Source organism: Hemicordylus capensis, chromosome 1 (genome assembly GCF_027244095.1).
Source record: "Hemicordylus capensis ecotype Gifberg chromosome 1, rHemCap1.1.pri, whole genome shotgun sequence".
Lineage (NCBI taxonomy): Eukaryota > Metazoa > Chordata > Lepidosauria > Squamata > Cordylidae > Hemicordylus > Hemicordylus capensis.
In genome coordinates, this window is record NC_069657.1 from 449,656,110 (window position 1) to 449,678,561 (window position 22,452).

Sequence of the window (22,452 nt, forward strand, 5' to 3'; positions counted from 1 at the left end):
AAGCCAGAATGGGGACACATTTGCCAGCCCTCTGACATTGGCAAGAGCAGCCAGCTAGTAGATTCTATTGCAAGTACAATACCTATTCTCTTAGTTATGGGATGTGACATCTCATGGGATATACAGGTGGGGTAAACTAGGTAGGTAGTTAGAGGGCATGGGAAAGTGGCATTTTAGGTGGTGTGTGGAACACGTTTGAAATTGCACACACACACTCACTCAAAAACAAACAGAAAAGCAAACACACATATGCAGCAAACACACATATGCAGCACACACACTACAAACACAGAAACCCACTCACACACAAATACATTTACATGCACATTCCCAGATATCCATGGAAATACTACATGCAAACATCTGTACATGGCCACAACATAAACCCATGGACATGCAATTCAACACTGTACAAGGCAGCTTGATACTTATACTGCTAACTGGAAGATAGTCAGGAATTCTTTAAAAAAAATTAAACTCTTCTACCATATATTTCACCTTCCCTCTCTTTCTGTTGTTCTTGTTTGTTGTGCAGAGTAAATTCCTCTTTGCTACTCTACTGTGTCACTGTTCTTGCTCCTGTCTGCTTCCTTACTCACTCAGTTGCACCAAAGTAATCATTACTTAGCACTTATTAGCAAACAATTCCAACAGTCCCAGCTGTGATCAGCCTTCTCCATTCAGTTCAATGGGATTTGGTTCACCTGTCTTTTTGTCTCCTGTCAGGAGCTGAAACTTTGTCAATCTTCAACTTCCTATAAAAAGAGTTCCTCCCATCTACCCAGGATATCCTTTTGTTACAAGTGAATATGAAGTAATTGTTTGGGGAAACAGGGTCTCTATTGAGCAAGTAAGTAACATCCCCCCCCCTTTTAAGTTGAAGGAGTAATGTGTAATTGTACAATCTGATGTAAGGGGTAGTTTGACTTGTAGAGCTGCCAGTTCTAGATATTTTTCCCCAGGTTTAGAGTAGTAACAAAGGGTGGTAGATTCTCCTCTTCAAAGTGGTGTGATAATGAAAATGTGAACTTGGCTCTCTCTCTCTCTCTCTCTCTCTCTCTCTCTCTCTCTCTCTCTCTAGATATATATATATATGAGAGAGAGAGCTATTAAGTTCTGGACCCACAGCAGGCCTCAGAGTGAGGTCTGATTAGCAACCACTGTAAGGAAAGGGGAAACTAATGGCCTTGGGCTGGGAATCAACTAGCAGTTCCTTACCTTGAAGTAGGAAGGATAGGGACCAGTGTAACTAGATACGTCAGGGAATTGATATAGGTTTAAGTGCTTGGATCAGATGGCATGGTATTTCCTGGGCAAGAGATTTACTTGAATGGAAGCAGTGATGGCTGATACCACTATAGTCTTCCTGATCATCCAGTCATTAAAAAATCCTTATTATAAAGTGTCACACCCCTAGTCACATGCTCTTGAAGGCCTAAGACTGCTCAAAGGGGCTTTCCATTTTACCCTTCCAGAATATTCCCTTGGAAGGGTGAATCTGCTCCAATAAAAAGTGGATGGTGCTAGCCTGCCTGACAGCTAGAGGAGGGGTTTGCACCCCCACCCCCTTAATCATTATGTGTTTCCCCCCTAATCTCATGTAAAGAATGCAGAGCTTCTCCTTTTCCTGTCTAGCCACACAGCCCAGCCCTTTTCCTTTGCTTCTTTCCCAGCAATGCAAGCCACTAAGATGAAGACTTCTGCAGGTTCTTTAATTAATCAAAAGCTTCTATTTAGAAAACTGTTGTTGCTGCTGTTTCTACAGAGTAAACACTTCTGAGCTGCCTCAGTTGTGTATTATAGAATTTAAAAAACCCTGGGGACTAGGTGCAGGCCCTTGACAATTGCCCCGAGGCTGCAGAATTCTCTGCCACAAAGCAGTTGGAATCTTCTGATCTCTTCCATCCTTGACTTTCAGAGGGACTTCAAGGCATACCTTATCTCCTGCTTGGCCTATCAAATGCCTGTTTTCTATCATCATGGAAGGGTGGAGGCTTTATATTGTGACTGTAGACTTATTTAAATTTGTACAGGTCCCAGATGGAGAAGACCCTTTAGGGCAGTACAGTCAAAAGAGAAACAAACCTTAAAATTCAGATCAGAACTATAATGGAAACTGAAAATCCAAACAGACTCTGTGTGCTCTTCAACACAGAGTGCTCTGCCCTGAACAGTTCTAGCTCCTCCAAGCCCCCCGCTGGCCTCCCAGATGACAGCCTGGGCCAGTTCAGGCCTCTGCACATGGGCAGAGGCCATTTGAATCTCCACAAAAATCATGTTATTTGGGTCTGTGTCATGCTGTGAAGTTTTCTTGCACATGTGCTTGAAGCTTTGAACCATTTGCTCATCAATCATTGACCCATTATGCTGTGTGACAAGCTTTCACTGAATTGCATTTTCTTCCATCATATGTAGATGGGGGAATGTGCAAAGGTCCCCAAATATCAACATCTCTGTATGTGTAGTGCCCATCAGGTAGAGGATATTGTCATGTTTTGTGCTATGAATGTTCAGCCTTAGAGCAGTTTTTAGTGCCCTTGTTAAAAAGGACAAGACTTCTTCAGCTGAGCAAATCTCTACTTTACCTTCCAATTAAGATCTTTGTTACTAACCCAAGTGGCTCTGTTATCTGCAGCTGTTGGAGAGAGAGAGAAATGGAAAGAAGGCGTTGAAGTCTGAACCTTGAACTTTGTGAACAATAAACTCTTACTCTAGAAAGAGCAGGCTTTTATGTTAGAATGTGTATGTTCTCTTAATGAAACACTGAATATTTGGCTTTGCATCTTAGGAACATAGGAAGCTGCCATATACTGAGTCAGACCATTGGTCTATCTAGCTCAGTATTGTCTACACAGACTGGCAGCGGTTTCTCCAAGGTTGCAGGCAGGAATCTCTCTCAGCCCTATCTTGGAGATGCCAGGGAGAGAACTTGGAACCTTCTGCTCTTCTCAGAGTGGCTCCGCCTCCTAAGGGGAATCTCTTCCAGTGCTCACACATCAAGTCTCCCATTCATATGCAACCAGGGTGGACCCTGCTTGGCTAAGGGGACAAGTCATGTTTGCTACCACAAGACCAGCTCTCCTTTCTTCTTAGGACATACAAACTTGTTATGAAATTTCTGATGACCAATGGTTGCATGCAACAAATGTAGAGAGAGAGAAAACAAAACTAACTTTTCAAAAAGAAAACCAAGGAAGCTTTCCTAAACCTTTCCTAGGAGGAGGTTGTCAAGTTCAGAGATTAAAATAAGAACAGCTGGCTATCCAAGACAAGCCAGTAATTAGGTCATGGATGACATAAGAACTGAGGGGCTTGCTGATTCAGATTGGAATTCTGCCTATCGCAGTACACCAGCTCTTGGAATGGATGTATAAATAATAATGCTATTGTTACTACTTGGCTTTTTATTATTTATTATTATTATTTTTAATTATTATTTTACACAGTCAGACAGGTGTTATTGACTGGTTTGTTTTATCCAGACATCGAGTCCTTCCCAAGGACCTGGGATGCCAAAATTTTATCATCAATACTGTTGGTTATTATAGATATGGTCGCAGAATATAGGCTGTTGCCAGTAAAGCTGCTTTTTGTAATTGGCTGATGGTGATTTCTGTGGCCCCTATGGTGTTGAGGTACTCTTCAAAGTCTTTTGGAACTGCACCCAGGGTGCCAATTACCACTGGGATGATTTTGGTCTTTTTCTGCCACAGCATTTCCATTTCAATTTGTAGATCTTTGTATTTGGTGATTTTTTCTATTTCTTTTTCTTCTATTCTGCTATCCCCTGGTATTGCTATGTTGATTATTTTGACTTGTTTTTCTTTCTTCTCGACTACAGTGATGTCTGGTGTATTGCGAGCCAGATGTTTGTCTGTTTGTAAGTCGGAAGTCCCATAATATTTTTACATCTTCATTTTCTTCAACTTTTTCAATTTTATGGTCCCTCCAATTTTTGGCTACAGGTAGATTGTATTCTTTGCAGATGTTCCAGTGTATCATCCATCCCTGCTACCTTGTCATGCCTTTGTTTGTAGTCAGTCTGTGTGATCTTTTGACAACAGCTGATTAGGTGGTCCACGGTTTCAACTGCTTCTTTACAAAGGCGGCACTTGTTGTTTGTGGTTGATTTTTTGACTTTTGCTCTTATTGCATTTGTTCTTAGTGCCTGTTCTTGTGCAGCCAGTATTAAAACCTCTGTTTCTTTCTTCAAGTTGCCATTCTTAAGCCATTGCCAGGTCTTGGTGGTGTCTGATTTTCCACTTATATTGTGCAAATATTGACCATGCAGTGGCTTATTTTTCCATTTTTCTGCTCAGTTCTTGACTTGTTCGTTCTTGTAGGCCTGCTTTGTTTCATTGGGGTTGAATAGTTTTGCATTATTGACCATTTGAAGTGCATCTTCTTCATTGTCCTTGATATATTCTTCAAGGCCTCCTCCTCTACTGTTTGATGGACTTGCAGCATTCCTCTTCCACCTGAGCTGTGAGGGAGATATAGCCTATCTACATCACTGTGGGGGTGCAGAGCATGATTGATGGTCATGATTTTCCTGGTCTTACGATCTAGCGTCTCTAGCTCTGCCTGGGTCCAGTCTATTATTCCTGCAGTGTATCTGATAACAGGTATAGCCCAGCTGTTTATGGCTTGTATGGTGTTCCCACCATTGAGTTTGGACTTTAGGATTTTTCGAACTCTCCTGATGTATTCACTTCCCATTTTTCTTTTAACTTCCGTGTGTGCAATGTTATCAGACTGGAGAATGCCCAAGTATTTGTAATGTTCTTTCTCTTCCAGGTTCTTGATCTTGCTTCCATTGGGCAGTTCTATTCCTTCTGTTTTTGTTATTTTCCCTCTGTTCATTATTAATGCATCACACTTGTCTAGTCCGAACTCCATTGCTATATCGCTACTGTATATATGGACAGTGTTTAGCAGTGATTCGATTTCTGACTGGGACTTTCCATACAACTTCAGATCGTCCATGTACAGCAGATGGTTGATTTTACTTGATGTTTTAGATGTTTGGTATCTGAGGCCTGTTTCGTTTAGTATTTGTGAAAGTGGGGTCATGGCGATTACAAACAACAGAGGAGATGGTGAGTCCCCTTGGAAAATGCCTCTTCTAATGCTAACCTGTCCAAGTGTCTCGCCATTGATTGTTAACTGTGTACTCCACATGCTCATTGATTTTTTTATAAATATCTGAATGTTTATGTTGTTGTTGTTGTTATTTCTTGTTTACACAGTCAGACAGGTGTTATTGACTGGTCTGTTTTATCCAGACATCGAGTCTTTCCCAAGGACCTGGGATGCCAGAATTTTATTGTCAATGGTTATAGATATTGTCGCAGAATATAGGCTTTTCCCAGTAAAGCTGCTTTTTGTAATTGGCTGATGGTGATTTCTGTGGCCCCTATGGTGTTGAGGTTATTATTATTATTACATTTATATCCCGCTCTTCCTCCAAGGAGCCCAGAGCGGTGTACTACATACCCGAGTTTCTCTTTCACAACAACCCTGTGAAGTAGGTTAGGCTGAGAGAGAAGTGACTGGCCCAGAGTCACCCAGCTAGTTTCATGGCTGAATGGGGATTTAAACTCGGGTCTCCCCAGTCCTAGTCCAGCACTCTAACCACTACACCACTCTGGGTCTCTTTATCTTCCTTGGCAGCTCACCACCATGAGACGCTTTGGCAACAGACCAGAAGAGGCACCCTATTCAGAAGATCTTGTGCCTAGAATCCCTTGGGAGAGATCCCCTCAAGCTCTTGCTGCCTATGAGAGAGAAGAGAGCCACACAGTTCCACCATCATCAGAAGTGCAGCCAGAGGGCAGGGAATCCTCCATCCCAGAGCTCATCGTCTCAGCTGTGCTAACTGTTCTCCCTGAGGAAGACGTATTCTGCTCGCTCAACCCACCATATGCAATCCCTGTATCACCCATGCATCCCAGAGCTCCATCACTCCCTGCCTCCAGTGCCGCAAGCTGCCATGGCAGTGACAGAGGCCCAATGCTGCACTATACATCTGCAACTGGACACCTTGGACACCAAAGTGGCCAAAATCTGCTCCCATGTGAACATGTTGCTGCAGCTGAGCTAGCCTTGGAACATAACATCAGTAGAGCAATTGAGCAAGACTTGAATAGGTCAACTTGCCCAGTTGTCCATTTCACCATTGATGTCCGGTGCACAGGACCAACCTCAGGCTATATGTTTTTCATAGCACACTGGGTTGTGGACAATGGTTTAATTCTGTGCAGGCGGCAGGCGGTCATGGTTGTATGTGAGGTTGAGCAGAGCAACTTGACTCAAATTGTACTCCACCGACTAAATGAAGTGAGGGACAAATGGCTCCATCCCCTGCAGTTGCAAGTGGGGTATGTGGTGACACCCACCATGGCAGTGGCACAGGCAGTGGGAGGTCATTGTCTGGGATGGGTTGTTTCCCCTATTGACTGCTTATACCAGCTGATAAATGGAGTGATGGAAAAGGTGAAAGAGGCAGACCTTTTCACATCATGGTTTTGGAAAGCCCTGTGCAAAGTCAGCATTCACTTTGAGCAATCCCCAGTGGCCCATGACCGCCTAAGAGTATTGCAGTCACTGAGTAATCTCCCCCAGGAACTTCTTCAAGAGAAGATGCCAACACCATCAAATAACCTCTTTCTCTTCTTGGAGTTTCTACTTGAGCGACAGAAGGCATTCAGTGATTACCTGAAGGAGAACCCTGTCCTTAATGTTCCACCTCTGGACTGGAGGTTGATGCACCATCTAGCCTGCCTCCTGAAGCCATTTGAAGAGACCATCACTACAATTAAAAAAGAGCATGCTAACCTAGGCCAAGTCCTTCATGATATCCAGTTGCTTGAGAGCAAGGTCAAAGACTACTTCCAGCAACTGCAGCAAGAAACAGGTGTTGCTGCTATTGCTGCTACTCGCTTTGCCAATGAGCTGCTGCAGTCTCTGGAAGGCCATAGTTTTGTAGCTGTAGTCAGGGAAAACATTCTGTATGAGACTGCAACATTCCTTCATCCATGCTTCAGGGACCACATCTGTCAATATCTGCGGGGAGACGTGGAGAAAAAAAGGTGGGAATTGAAGGATTGGGTGTTATGGCAGACTGAGAAGGAATACTTAAGAACCTACTCTGGTGATCCTGCAACTTCCCCTATGACAGAGGTGACAAATCAAGAACTGGAATCCTACCTGCAGGACAACATAGTCCTTACCCATTTGCAGTTGCATCCCTTGGTCTACTGGAACTCACGGCGGCTCACCTGGCCATGCCTTTCTGTAGTGGCACTCCACTATTTTTCATGTCCTCCCACCCCTGTCCTTCTGGAGGAAGTACCTAGTATGGAAGAGCTGATGATACCAGGAAGATTTCAGGAGAGGCTAGCACTTAACAGACTGAACAGAGATTGGGTGGCTGCAGAAATGAGTGTCCCCAGTACTAGCACAGACACTGGAAGCTAGTCCATGGCCTGAGAAGAAAAGTGATGCCGTCCCTCCTTGAAGAAGTTGATGTCTGGTAACCATTCACAATGTCTTGAGTTCATGGAAGGACAGGACACAATAGGACACTGGCATTATTGGGATTTTGCAACACGTGCTAATAGCTCGGACTATCTTACATTGCTGCATCTTTTTAAATCTTTGCATGAAACGGAATTGAGATATTGTACTGGAATTTACACCACATCACGATTTGCAGATGTAAGGGTTATTGACATATGAAAATGTGTGTTGCTTAATCATCTGCTTTGAATGGATCTGATATATTTAAATAAAAGTTACCAAAATCTCATCAGGTGTTAATCTCTAGGGTATTTATAAGAGGATATCATACTTACTGGCTCTGTGAGGAGCTGAGCATGGCATGCATATTTCTTCCCTCTCTAGTAGAGTTATGCATTTTTTTCCCCTGTTTTGTTTTTGACCCGAATCCAAAACACCCTGATTTTGTTCTTTGTTCGAAATTGCAAAATCCGAATCGAAAATGTTTTGGATTTTAAAAAATTGCCCCAGGGAAAAACTAGTGGGTGGGGGTGGTAGTTCCCAATGGGTGGAAACTACCACCCAAATTTCAGAGGAATTGGGCAAAGGGCTGGTTTTTGGTGAATTTTTGAAGTATACAGTTTTTCCCATAGGGAAGAATGGAGGTTTCAGCAAAAGTATAGCTTCATGTTGGGGGGAAAGGGGTGGCCCAGAGCAGAGTAGGGTGGGTGGTAGTGCTCAGTGGGAGCAAGGAAGGTGCCAGAACTATTTCAAAGGAATTGGGCAGAGGGCTGATTTTTAAAGATGTAATGGAGTTTGCGTGTCTGTAAAGTTCTTCCCCATAGGGAATGATGGACCTCCATAATTCCTGCCCCATATCTGCACTTGAGGGGCACCAGGGTGGCCCAGAGCAAGTGTTGGTGTAGAGCACATAGGGTGCCAACCACCCCCATGGGTTACTAACCCATGGGGTACTGGGTTCTGTTGTTTCTGAGATGTTTTGAGTGTAGATTCAGATTCTCTGGTAGCATGAGTGGATTCATGGTTTGTCGTTGAAAATCTCATATGCTACCAGAGAATCTACACTCAGAACACCTCAGAAACAGAACCCAGCACCCCATGGGTTAGCAACCCATGGGGGTGGTTGGCACCCTATATGCAGTACACCACCACTCGCTCCCAGTGCCCCCCAGGTGAGGTTATGGGTCTGCTGAAACCTTCATTATTCCCTGAATCTCATTGGTTTTTATATCATTCAGGTATCTAGCATATTATCTACCAAAAAATATTGAATGATTGCATCAAGGCAAACTGAGGGAAAACAGAAGAAAAATAATAATAGTAATAATAAAGGAAAGTGGCAGAGTGAAATAATCTGTAATTAAGAGCAGTTTTTCTCTAAATAATTTGATTTTTTTTTAAAGTAAAGGACTACCAAAAATGTCACAATAACTTTTAGAAGCCAATTGCATGAATTGGAAATAGAAAATACCATAACGGAAAAGTAGCAAAGGTATTCAGGTTAGTAAGTATAGGAAACTTTGTCTAGTAGGAAATAAGGAAAACTAGTAAGCTAAAACATTGTAATAACAAAATAAAAAGGGGCTTTTTATCATCAACGAGCCAGGCCAATTAGTAACGCTGCTAAACTAAAATAAAAATAAGATGCAGGGACAAGAAAAAGCCATAACATAAAATTATCAGAGACTTTGTCAATAAACCAGTCCGATTAGTAATGCTGCCCAGAACTAATGCAGCACATTCTTCTGGCTGCTGTTTCTGCCTGCTAAGGCCGCGCTGGGATCCGTGGGTCGCCCAGCTGTGTATTTCCTGAGTGCGTGGCCCAAGAGGTTGCTGTTCCCCTTGAAGGTCTGGGAGCCCCCACCACGGAGGAGACCGGCTCGCCCCCTGGCCATGCAAGTGGTGGTGGGATCTGCAAATATCGACAGCAGTGGGACATTTTTAAAAAAATCAGGGATGGGTGGGGCTTCTGAAACCCTTCAGGTCCAGGCTGGTTTTGGACCTAGGTGTGCCACTGACCACACACAGAGAGACCCAGTGTAGAAGCCCTTAGGCCGACACTTAAAGTAATGGTGGTCTCAAACTCTCTTTCCCTCAGGACATATAAGGCTGAAACAAACCAGGGAAGGTGGGGGAAGGACTACTCAACAGTTCTGCCAGGCCGGAGCTGGCTTCTCAGGAGCAGGTTATGGCAGCTCTTCTAGCCTTGTCTCTTCAATTATTTTAATAAAATGGTGGCATGTTTGGATGGCAGTGGCTGCTCTGTATGTCATTTCCTACTGTGTAGAAAGCAGAACATCTCAAGCTTCCTCAGAGGACGGTGCCATTGAGCATGCACTGAATACATTTCTCCCCACAAGGTCTTCCTGTTGTTAACTTTTCCTTGTTTTATTCTCTACAAAGTAGGAGAGGATGGTCTATTGGCATTCTTACTTCAAATATACTGTGCCCTTTGCAATTGCATGGATAATTCAAAATTTATATAAGCACAGTCTGTGTTGAGGTGTTCGGGGGGTTTTTTTAACCGGTATTTAAGATGTCAGTGTTTTAAAAACCCTCACAATCATTTCCAGCCACATCTTAAAAAATATCTCCCCATTTTCCTCCCTCTAACACCACCTTTCAGAATTCTTCCATTTCTGTTTGGAAGGAAGTCTCATTAATTAAGGCTTACTCCCTTGTAATGCTGCTTGGGAAAGGGTATGTTTTGTGTGCACTCCTCCTCCTCTTTAAGAATATAAAAACTCATGCTGGATCAGACCAAGGGGCCATCTGGCCCAGCATCCTGCTTCGGGCAGTGGCCAATCAGGTGCAAATGGGGAAAATACATTACTGCCTTAGAAAGAGAGAGAAACCTCTTCCATTGAAGAGGGGGAACTCTCTTATTGAAAAGCATGGGGAGTGAGACCTCAAAATTATGAACAGGGGTATGCACAAAACTGCAAACTGGTTCACTTTGAGTAGAAACAGACTTGAACTGGGTCCAGTCCGGTTCCGTGCACACTAGAGTCAGGCCCGGTCCAACTCTAGTACGAACCGGTTCGGGCCTAGCTCAGAGGAGCAAATTTTTTTTAGAACAAAAACGGTAGACTTATTGCCATTGCCTGGCTCTGGGGGTGCTGTTGCACCTGCAGGGGGAGGGATCTCCTGATGTTCCTCTCTCTCCTCCACCTCCCAGTCATTTTGAGGCCATTACAGGCAATTTTTGGCCTGTTAATAATAATAATAATAATAATAATAATTTGATTTCTATACCGCCCTTCCAAAAATGGCTCAGGGCGGTTTACAAAGAGAAATAACAAATAAGATGGCTCCCTGTCCCCAAAGGGCTCACATTCTAAAAAGAAACATAAGACACACACCAGCAAGAGTCACTGGAAGTACTGTGCTGGGGGTGGATAGGGCCAATTACTCTCCCCCTGCTAAATAATGAGAATCACCATGGTAAAAGGTGCCTCTTTGCCCAGTTAGCAGGGGTAACTGTTATGGACCTCTTGGTGGTGGCCATGGCCATTTTGGAGGCCACCGTGCATGCCCAATGGCCATCTGTGTGGCCTGGGTCATGACCCAGCCACACAGATGGTCATTGGCATGTGCAGCAGCTTTCAAAATGGCCACCGTCTCCACAATGATCCCTATAATGGGATAAAAATGAGGAGGGCTATGAGGGGTGGGAGAATTTAAGGAGACCCCTGCAGCCACAATAGCATCTCCAGATCCCAACAATGGCAGAGAAGGGGTGGCAGAGAGGTATGCTGTTGCACTCATGGCCAGTCTTAAAGGTATACCCTCCCACCTTCCAACTGGCCAAACAGCTGGTCGTTCAGACCAGTTCAGAGGCCATTAAAAGGGCCTGTGAACAAATTTGTGCACATTCCTACTCTGGACCAACTCCAGCCTTAGAGGCACGATGCCTCCCAATACCAGTTGCAGGCAAGCAACAGCAAGAGAGAAGGCATACCCACCCTCACCTCTTGCCTGTGGGCTCCCCAGAGGCATCTGGTGGGCCACTGTATGAAACAGGATGCTGGACTAGGTAGGCCTTGAGCCTGCTAATGCAGGGCCGGTCTTACATACATATGCAGCACACAAACACCAAAACACACCCAATGTTTCCCCCATAGAGCTCTTTAGGGAAAGTGTTGGGAAGAACTACTCTTCCCTGCATTCCTTATGCCCCTTCTAAGATACTGTGGTTTATATTGTAATATATCACAGTGATGATTGTTAAGTATAATTCAGAATATTATAACTGTTTAAGAAATATATAAAATATAATGCAATTTTCCTGCCTCTTCAGAATTAACACTACAGGTGATCTTGGGGAGGATACCCAATTGCCAGTATTGTAATGATGAATTTCCTTTTAACAAACCATGGACTTTTGATAGTTAAAAACAAACAAACAAACCCTGCAAATTTAAAACCAGTGTAAAGCAGATGGCATTTTGGATCAAACTCCATAAGGTGGAGAAATTAGAACCTATGGCTGATGCCCCCACGTACATGCCATAGGATCAGTAATGAGGTTGTGCCCTCCATGCTCCCACATATTTCCTTGGTCTTTGAGGCCCTATTCAAGAGGGGGAGGACGGAGTGCCTGGCACCAGCAAAGATGCTCCACGACGCGTTGTCCTTGTCTTGCCTTATGAAGCATCTCAGCTTTACGGTGGAGAAACTCCTCGTCACATACCTGTTTGCTGCTTACATCAAGAGCTTGCAGGATTGGCTCAGAAGTGTGTGTGCAGGGGTGTCTTTCTGGCACCTTTCATCAACCTTATCCTGACTCAACACAAAGGCGGTTTTATAGGGCACTCCAGTAAAGGTGATATGACACCACCATCCTGACCTTGTCCCAAGCTCAGGGTGAAAGGTTTTCTGGTGCCCACCTGTCACTGGCTTGCACTTCTTCTGTCAGAGACCATAGACTTAGGAGAATCTAAATATCTTAGCATTTTCTACAGTCTAGAATCCCTCCAACGAATGAAGATGCTAGAGTCACAAATGCCTTCTAAAGCATATGGTTCCTTCTGGTTCTGTTATTAAAGCCCCAGCCAGCATACAAAGCACAAGGTGGGGGTGGGGAGGGTGAGGAGGAGGATGATACCACATGAACACATGGAAAGGGTCACAGGGGTCATACAGTGCCCCAGGTGGGGGAGGTTCACACTGGATTGCATCACCGGGACCTAGGATTTCCCCTGTTGAATGATATTGTAGTTCAAGGTCCTTACTCTGGATCTGGGACTGCAATATAATGGAGCGAATTCTTATAATGGAGTGAAGCTCAGCTCCATCATAAGGCAATACAGGACCATCATAACATGGGGTATTTTTTCTAGTGCCAAACACTTCATCCTCCCCATCTTGATTTGGGCCTCAAAGGCCAAGTAAAAGTGTGGGTCCTTGAAGGGCAAAATGGAAGTGAGCACAATTTTGACCAGAAACATGTCAATTCCTTCCTACCCTTTAGTTACCAACCAGGCTGCCAAAGATCATGTCACAACCCCTGGAGAGTGGCTGCCTGTCAAAGTAGACAATACTCATCTACTTGGACCAACATTTTGACAGTGTACAAGGCAGCTTTATGTGTATACCACAAATTAGTAGATAGTCAGGAATTCTAAAAAATAAACTTCTCTACCATATATTCCTCCTGGCCTTTCTCTCACTGTTGTTGTTGTTGTTGTTGTTGTTGATGTTGTTTTTAGGTGTGCAGAGTAAATTCCGCTTAGTTGTTTCTCCTGTGTGCTTCCTTACTCATTTAGTTCCACCTAAGTAAAACTGATTACTTAGCACTGATTAGCAAACAATCGCAACAGTCCCAGCTGTGATCTGCCTTCTCCATTCAGTTCAACAGGATTAGGTTCACCTGCCTTTTTGTCTTCTGTCAGGAGCTGGCCCCTGCAACTTTGCCAGTGTTCAACTCCCTATAAAAAGAGCTCTTTCTACCAAGGATACACTTTTGTTAGAAGAGAGTACAAGGTCATTGTCTGGGGAATCTTGTTCTGCTTTGAGCAAGTAAGTAATTTTTCTTTTCTTTTTAATTTGGAGGAGTGATGTGCAATGGTACTATCTCAGGGCTGCTCAGCTTTGGTCCTTCTGCAGATATTGGCATAATATCTAGCCATTGGTCACTGTGGCTGCAGATTATGAGAGCTGTTCTCCAATAACAGCTGAGGGCCAAAGTTGAACAGGCCTCTTCTGCCTGATGAATGAGGCAATCTGACTTGTAGAGTTCAGTTGCAGGTATTTTTTCCCCAGGTTTAGAGTTGCTCCAGAGGGAAAAATCCAGGGTGATAGAGTCTCCTCTTCAAACAGTGATTAAAAGGTGCCCTTGGTTTCCTCTTTTCTACATAGCTATTAAAAGTCTATAGGAATCTGCTGAGTTCTGGACCTAGTTTTTTTTCCTTTTCCTTTTCTTTTAATGAGATAGATAAGTTATAGTCTTCTGCAGCCACTGATTAATTCAGGTAAAATCTCTCTCTCTGCAAAGGGGTAGAAATGGGGTGTGTGTGTGGTGGGGGAGGAATGGAAAAGAAACTATAATAAAAGTGGGGGAATTACTGTGGTGAGTTGTTGGGAAGCCTGGAGTTGGAGAAGCTTTTAAGAGTTCACACTGATCTGTCTATGAAGGAGTTTGGAGTACATTTGGGCTTGAGAATGGCAGGGTTGTTGAGAAATACTCTCAGAATTTCACTCCTGGGGTGGGGAGAAATATCTTATCTATATGGTGGAGTTAGATGACTTCCACCATATAGTTACATGCTATTGCCAAAGGTGCACCTAGGTAATTTTGCAGCCTGGACCTAAAGGACATGGGATGCCCCCTACCCAGCAAATTAAGCATCATCTTGCTCTGCCGGGTGACCACACCACCTGGGACAGACTAAAGAGGATTTAGGGGGGCCCAGGGGCTGTGGAGGCCCTGGACTTTGGCCCCAAAGCCCAGGGGTAAGAGCACCTCTGTCTGTTGCTACTAGTACTATGGATATTTATATATTCCTATTCAGCCCAACTTCTCAAAGTGGTTTACATAGAAAAATAAATAATACATAAAGGCCAAAGGGCTCACAACCTAAAAAGGAACACAAGCCAGATACCAGTGACAGCCACTGGAAGGATACTGTGCTTGAGTTGCATAGGGCCAGTTGCTTCCTGCCCCCAGCTGTTAAATATAAGAGAATCGCCACTTTAAAAGGTGTCTCTTTGCTCAGTTAACAGGGGTGGGAGAATGCTACATCTTCCCACCTCAAGGAATAAAGCTTTCTTAGCAGATCTTCCTCCATGCAATGTTTTTCCTCTAACTGTCATAGGGTTTGGGTTTGTTTTTTGTTTTTTAGCAAGCAAGTAAAATCTTGGCTTTTTACCCAGGCTTTTAAATGAGTGTTTTGTTTGAACATAGGAAAATAAGAACAGCCCTGCAGGATCAGGCCCAAGGCCCATCTAGTCCAGCATCCTGTTTCGCATAGTGGCCCACCAGATGCCGCTGGAAGCCACAGGCAGGAGTTGAGGGCATGCCCTCCTTCCTGCTGTTACTCCCCTGCAACTGGTACTCAGAGGCATCCTGCCTTGGAGGCTGGAGGTGGCCTATAGCCCTCCGATTAGTAGCCGTTGGTAGACTTCTTCTCCATGAAGTTATCCAAACCCCTCTTAAAGCCATCCAGTGTGTTGGCCTTCACCACATCTTGTGGTAGAGAATTCCACAAGTGAATTGGTAAACTGGTTTGGGCCCATTTGGGGGCTGCTAGGCCTACCTAGTCCAGCATCCTGTTTCCCACAACCAGATGCCTCTGAGACGCCTACAGGCAAGAGGGGAGGATAGATCCTCTCTCTTGCTGTTGCTCCCCTGAAACTGGTCACATAATTTTAGGCATAAACATCTCATTGGCATAAACATCGCAGTAAGGAAAAAGGGCTGGAAAATTGCAGAAATGCCACATTGGCATAAATGTCACAGTTACAGGGGGACACCATGCATTTTTTTCCCTGTTGTGTTGAATACTTAAACTCTTACTACAGTTGGATGCTGAATTCTAGTGTAAATGCTGGTTCAACGTAAATGCTGCAGGCGGCAATAAACAACTTTTAATAATGTGCCTGCTGTGGCTTTTCTACCCCAAATTACAGGATTTAGAGGCATCTTGCCTCTGAGGCTGGAGGTGCCTAGGCCATGTTAGTAGCCATTGTCTTCCATGAATTTGTCCAAGCCCCTTTTAAAGCCATCCAAGCTAGTAGCCATCACCACATCCTGTGGCAGAGAATTCCATAGACTAAGCACTGTGTAAAAAAGTACTTCTGTCAGTCTTAAACTTCCTGGCCACTAGTTTCATGGGATGACCCTTGTTTCTAGCGTAGAGTGGGGTGGGGAGAAAACCTTCTCTTGCCTCCATGCATAATATTATACACAGCTATCATGTCTCCCCATATTCACATCTTTTCCAAACTAAAGAGCCCCAGGAGCCTTGCCTCATAATCTTGGTTGCCCTCTTCTGCACCTTTCCCAGTTCTACAACGTTCTTCTTAAGATACGGTGACCAGAACTGTACATAGTACTCCAAATGTGGCCACACCATTGATTTGTATAAGGGCATTTTTATTTTCAACCCCCTTCCTAATGATCTATAGAATGGAATTTGCCTTTTTTTTTAATGCTGCCATGCACTGAGTTGACACTTTGTCCATCACAACCCCAAGATCTATCTCCTGGCCAGTCACTGACAGCTCAGATCCCATCAGTGTATAAATAAATTCTAAAAAGTATAATGATATCTGCAAATTGGGCCACCTCTCTGCTTACCCCAGCTTCTAGATCATTTATGAACAGGTTAAAGAGCACTGTTCCCAGTACCGATCCCTGGGGGACTCCACTTCCTAACCACTCTATAAACTGCCCATTTATTCCCACAGTTTCCTGTTCCTTCACCACTTACCAATCCACATACGAACCTATCCCCTTTATCCCATGACTGCTAAGTTTTCTCAAGAGTCTTTGGTGAGGAACTTTGTCAAAACCCTTTTGGAAGTCCAAGAATGTCAACCAGTTCAACTTTGTCCACATGCCTGTTGACAGTCTCAAATAACTCCAAAAGGTTAGTGAGGCAAGACATGCCCTTGCAGAACCCAAACTGGTTCTTCTTCACCAAGGCCTGTTCCATGTGTTTAACAACTTTGTCCCTAAGTACGCTTTCCATCAATTTCCCTGGCAATGAAGTTAAATTAACTGGCCTGTAATTTCCCAGATCCGCCCTGGATCCCCTTTTGAAAATTGGGAGTTACATTATCTACTTTCTAGTCCTCTGGTACAGAGCCTGACTGTAGGAACAAGTTACATATTTTTGCTAGGAGATCAGCAATTGCACATTGTAGTTCCTTCAGAACTCTTGAGTTCTGATAGTTATTCATTCAATACTCTTTGCAATACAATGGAAAGCACTCCCCCTGCTAGCATTCTGCTGTTTAGAATATATAGAGCTTGTTTACTTGAAAGCTTGGTCTTGCCTGTGGTGGTTGGCTAACTAAAGGTTTAGAGCTCTATCCTCCAAGGAAATTACAGTAGTGGTGTAGGACTTGCCTTCTCCTCATGCTGGGTTTCTCTTTTGTGATAAAGGGTACCACATGTGTGCCTCCCTGCTAAACTTTATGCAAAACTCCTTCATCGGTTAGCAAACCCCTATTTGCAAAGCTCTGGGTAGCAAAACTCCCCTGGTGTGAGCCTAGTCTTCTCAAGAGCTGCTACCAAACAGTACCTCCTGAGGAATTTGACCCCTCTCACAAGCTGTGTGACTCGCCTCTAGCTAATCCCCACCCACTGTCTCCCTTAGCTAAACTGAAATGGCCCTGTCAAAAACAAATCCCTAACCAACCAGAAATCAAACTCCTGAAAAAGTTAGCCCTAACAAACTCATATTGTGCTTTCCCCTTTGCTTTCTTGTTCGTTTTTACTATTTGCCCACATTCTTAAGAAAGAAAACCAGTTTGTTGCCTCCCCTGCTCTGAGTCTTGTCCTCTCAAGAGCTGCTTCCAACCTGTACCACCTCAGGACCTTCCGTTACTAACCGAGTGGCTCATGTTATCTGTAAACAACAACAACAACAACAACAAAGAAGGTTTAAGGTCCATACCTAGAAGTAGTGTGAAAATCAACTGAACTGATTTTACTGTGGAAAGAACAGGCTTTTATTTTAGAATGCATACTTTTTTGAACGAAACACTGTAACTGAAGATTTGGCTTTGCTTCTTAGAGCATATAAGCTTTCTATGAAATATTCCAATGATCAGGGTTTGCATGCAATGAGCTCTGGGAGCAAACAATCTTTTGGAGGGAAAATAGAGGAAGCATACCTAAACTTGTTCTAGAAGGCAGAGGTTCTAAAATTCAGAGGTCAAAAAAACCTTTGATATTTGGCTGTCCCAGGCTGCCTAAGGCAAGCCAGACAATATGTTCATAGATATAAGAACCAAGGGGCTTTCTGGTTCACAGATTGCACTTGTGGATGTTGCACTACACCAGATTGGGTTGGGGATGGGGTGTATAAAGAATAATACAATTGTTACTACTTGCATTATCTTGACCTTTGTTTTTTCAGTTCACAACCATTACATGCTTCACCAACGATCTAGAAGAGGAACCCTATCAGAAACTTGCGAATCTTACAACTGCATCGTCTTCGGAGCAATCACCCCCATGCTTATGGAATGTATGAAACAGAAGGGAGTTGCATGGTCCCACCAACTTTAGAGGTGCAGCCAGAGGGCATAGAGTCCACTTTGCCAGAGTTCAAGCACTCTACTGTGCTAAGTGTTCCACCCGAAGAGAAAGTCATTCAATACCATCTCTGTACCACTCATGCATCCCAGAGCTCCATTGCTCTCTGCCTCCAGTACTGAAAGTCATCATGGCAGTGACGGATGCCCAGTACTGCACTATACATCTGCAAGTGCAAGCAATGCTGCATTCCTTGGACACCAAAGTGGCCAGATTTTGCCCACAAGTGAAAATGCGTCTGCAGCTGAGCTAGGCTTGGAGGACGGAGGCCCAGTCCTGCACTATACATCTGCAAGTGCAAGCAATGCTGCATTCCTTGGACACCAAAGTGGCCAGATTTTGCCCACAAGTGAAAATGCGTCTGCAGCTGAGCTAGGCTTGGAGGACGGAGGCCCAGTCCTGCACTATACATCTGCAAGTGCAAGCAATGCTGCATTCCTTGGACACCAAAGTGGCCAGATTTTGCCCACAAGTGAAAATGTGTCTGCAGCTGAGCTAGGCTTGGAGGACGGAGGCCCAGTACTGCACTATACATCTGCAAGTGCAAGCAATGCTGCATTCCTTGGACACCAAAGTGGCCAGATTTTGCCCACAAGTGAAAATGCGTCTGCAGCTGAGCTAGGCTTGGAGGACAGAGGCCCAGTCCTGCACTATACATCTGCAAGTGCAAGCAATGCTGCATTCCTTGGACACCAAAGTGGCCAGATTTTGCCCACAAGTGAAAATGCGTCTGCAGCTGAGCTAGGCTTGGAGGACGGAGGCCCAGTCCTGCACTATACATCTGCAAGTGCAAGCAATGCTGCATTCCTTGGACACCAAAGTGGCCAGATTTTGCCCACAAGTGAAAATGTGTCTGCAGCTGAGCTAGGCTTGGAGGACGGAGGCCCAGTACTGCACTATACATCTGCAAGTGCAAGCAATGCTGCATTCCTTGGACACCAAAGTGGCCAGATTTTGCCCACAAGTGAAAATGCGTCTGCAGCTGAGTTAGGCTTGGAACACCAAATCAATGGAGCAATTGAGCAACTCCTGAAAAGGTCACTCTGCCCAGTTGTCCATTTCACCATTGATGTCAGGGCCACTGGGCCAACCACAGGCTATATGTTTATCATAGCACACTGGGCTGCGGACTGTGATGGAGTTCTGCACAGGTGCCGGGCAGTGAAGGCTATTTGTGAGGTTGAGCAGAGTAACCTGACTGAAATCCTGTCCCACAAACTAAGAGAGGTGAAGGACAAATGGCTCCGTCCCCTGCAGCTGGAGGTGGGGTATGTGACTACAGCCACAAAGGGAGTGGAAATGGTTGTGGCAGGTGCTGGTCTGGGACGCATTTTTCCCCCCGTCCACTGCATATACCTGCTGTTGAAAAGGGTGATGGAAAAGGTGAAAGATGAAGACGTCCACATAGGACAGCTTTTCCAAGCCCTATGCAAAATCAGCATTCATTTTGAGCAATCCCCAGGGGCTCACGACCGCCTGCTAGAAATGCAGTTGCTGTGTGGTCTCCCCCAGGAACTTCTAAAAGAGAAGATGCCAACGCCATCAAATAACCTCTTTCTCTTCATGCAGTTTCTACTTGCCCGGCAGAATGCATTCAGTGCTTATCTAATGGAGAACCCTGAACTCAACCTGACGTGTCAGCAATGGAGTTTGCTGCATCATCTAGCCTGTCTCCTGAAGCCATGTGAAGATACCATCACTACAATCAGGAGGGATCATGCTAACCTAGGCCAAGTCCTTCATGAGCTCTGGTTGCTTGAGAGCACGATAAAAGGATGCTTCCAGCAGCTGAAGAAAGAGGCCGATGCTGCTGCTGCTGCTACTCTCTTTGCAACTGAGCTGCTGCAATCTCTGGAAGGCCATAGTATTCTAGCTGTGGTAAGAGAAAACATTCTGTACCAGACTGCAACATTGCTTCATCCATACTTCAGGGACCACATCTGCGAATATCTGAAGGGAGATGTGCATCTGCAAAGATGGCAATTGAAAAAGCATTTGATGCAACAGATTGAGAAGGAATACTTGAACTTCTCTAGTGATTACACAACTTCCTCTTTGACTGAGCTGGCAAGTCAAGAACTGGAATCCTACCTGCAGGACAACATAGACCTTGCTCTCTCACGTATGGATCCCTTGGTCTACTGGAACACAAGGAAGCACATGTGGCCATCTCTTTCTACAGTGGCATTCCAGTATTTCTCCTGCCCTCCTGCCCCGGTCTTTTTGGATGAGGTATTTGCTATTGAAGAATTTATTATATCTGGAAGATTTCAGGAGAGCATTGCAGTCAACACTATGAACAGAGACTGGATTTCTGCAGGATTCAGGGTCTCCAATACTAGCACAGACACTGGAAGCCAACCCATGGCCTGAGGAGAAAAAGATGCCACCCTTCTTTGCAGAAGTTGATGACTTGTAACCATTCACAAAGTGTTGGGTTCATGGAAGGACATGACCCAATTGGACACTGGCATTATTGGGACTTTGCGACACATAGTGCTAAAAACTGTGGCCATCTTGCATTGCTGCATCTCTTAAAGAATTCTTTGCATGAAACAGAATTGGGTTATTGTATTAAGATTCACACCACACCCCCTTTTGCAGATGTAAGGTTTACTGACAGATGAAAAACTTGTGCTGTGTTTAATCAACTGTTTGGAATGGATATGGTCTACTTTAATAAAGGTTACTGCAATATTAATAGGTTTTCATGTCTGGAGTATTCATAAGATAATATCCCATTGGTTCTGTGAGGAACTTAGCATGGCATGCAGGTTTCTTCCTTCTCTGCCCTCATATCCTCACAACAACCCTGTGAGGGAGGGTTGATTGGTCTACAATCACACAGTGAGCTTTATGGCTGATCAGGAATTGGAAACTGGGACTTCCTAGTCCGGCCGTGTAACCTCTGCACCACAATTACTCTCAAAAAGGGAAGATTAACTTTAGCTTGGGAATAATAAGTTTCCAGTGTGCTCTTATGACTAGGTGAGAACAGAACCCTCATAAATAAATAGGGCCTCCTGTATCACTTAAAATACAAAGTGCTGTATCAACAAAGTGCTGGTTATTATTACCTATAAAGCCCTTAATGGCTTGGGTCCAGGCTATTTAAGTGAACACCTCCTTTGTCATGAACCCTCCCACCTTTTATGATCTTCTGGAGACGTCCAGTTACAGTTGCCAGCAGCTCGTCTGGTGGTGACTCTGGACCGGGCTTTCTCGGTGGCTGCCCCAGGGCTTTGAAATGTGCTCCCTGCTGAAATAAGAGCATCTCCTTCTCTGTTTGTTTTCAGGAAGACCCTCAAGACTTTCCTGTTCTTGCAAGCTTTTAACTAGAATTTTAATAATTTGTTTAATTTTTTTATTGTGTTAACTTTGATTTTTTTTTATTTTAGCCTACTTTCCAGTAGGCTTATGAGATCACCTGGCATTTTGTGTGTGTTTCTGTGTGCCCCCCCATCAACTTCACAATGCCTGGACCAATATGAATCAAATCGGGTACAATTGTAGGGACACCTCAATGGCATAGTTTGTGGTGATGTCATCCACACCAATTCAAGATGGTGGACAAACAAACATTTGAGGCTCAAGTGGGCTAACTTGTGAAACACTTAACTGATTTGAATCAAATTTGATATATTTGTAGGGACACATAGGGATGCCCTAATGGTGTGGTGTGTGATGATATCTACTCCAATTTAAGATGGCGGCCACATAAACATCTGAGAGCAAGGGGGCTAATTTGTGGACTGTCTAATTGATTTCAACCAATTTAGGTATGATTGTCGTGAGTGACACACAGGGGCACTTCAGTGGTGTCTTTTGTGATGAAGCCATCCACCCTGATTCAAAATGGCAGAACCATAAACTTTTGAGGCACAAGTGCACTAACTTGTGGACAGTCTAACCAATTTGAATCAAATTTTCTACAGCTGAATGGACACATAGGGATTCCCCAATGGTGTAGTTTGTGATGATGTCACCCATCTTAATCTAAGATGGAGGATGCATAAGGCTTTGAGTTGCACGTGCACTAACTGGAGGCCTGTCAAACTGATTTGAACCAAATTTAGAACAGCTGTAGTGAGTGACACACAAGGACACCTCAATGGTGTAATTTATAATTATGACAACCACCCTGATCCAAGATGGCACACACA

The 22,452-nt window shown here is 44.3% G+C and overlaps 1 protein-coding gene across 2 annotated transcripts; it reads left to right on the forward strand.

The window, feature by feature from the left end:
* Positions 1–711: 711 nt before the first annotated feature.
* Positions 712–20,990, forward strand: LOC128323953 (zinc finger BED domain-containing protein 4-like). Of its 2 annotated transcripts, XM_053247967.1 has the most exons (3): positions 712–850; positions 13,416–13,542; positions 18,111–20,990. In XM_053247967.1, exon 3 carries the CDS (start codon positions 18,371–18,373, stop codon positions 20,660–20,662), a length of 2,292 nt encoding a protein of 763 aa, XP_053103942.1. In that variant the 5' UTR covers positions 712–850; positions 13,416–13,542; positions 18,111–18,370; the 3' UTR covers positions 20,663–20,990. The 2 variants fall into 2 exon arrangements, with proteins under 2 accessions (XP_053103942.1, XP_053103952.1); XM_053247977.1 differs by lacking the exon at positions 13,416–13,542 and having other exon boundaries at positions 766–850.
* Positions 20,991–22,452: the final 1,462 nt, after the last annotated feature.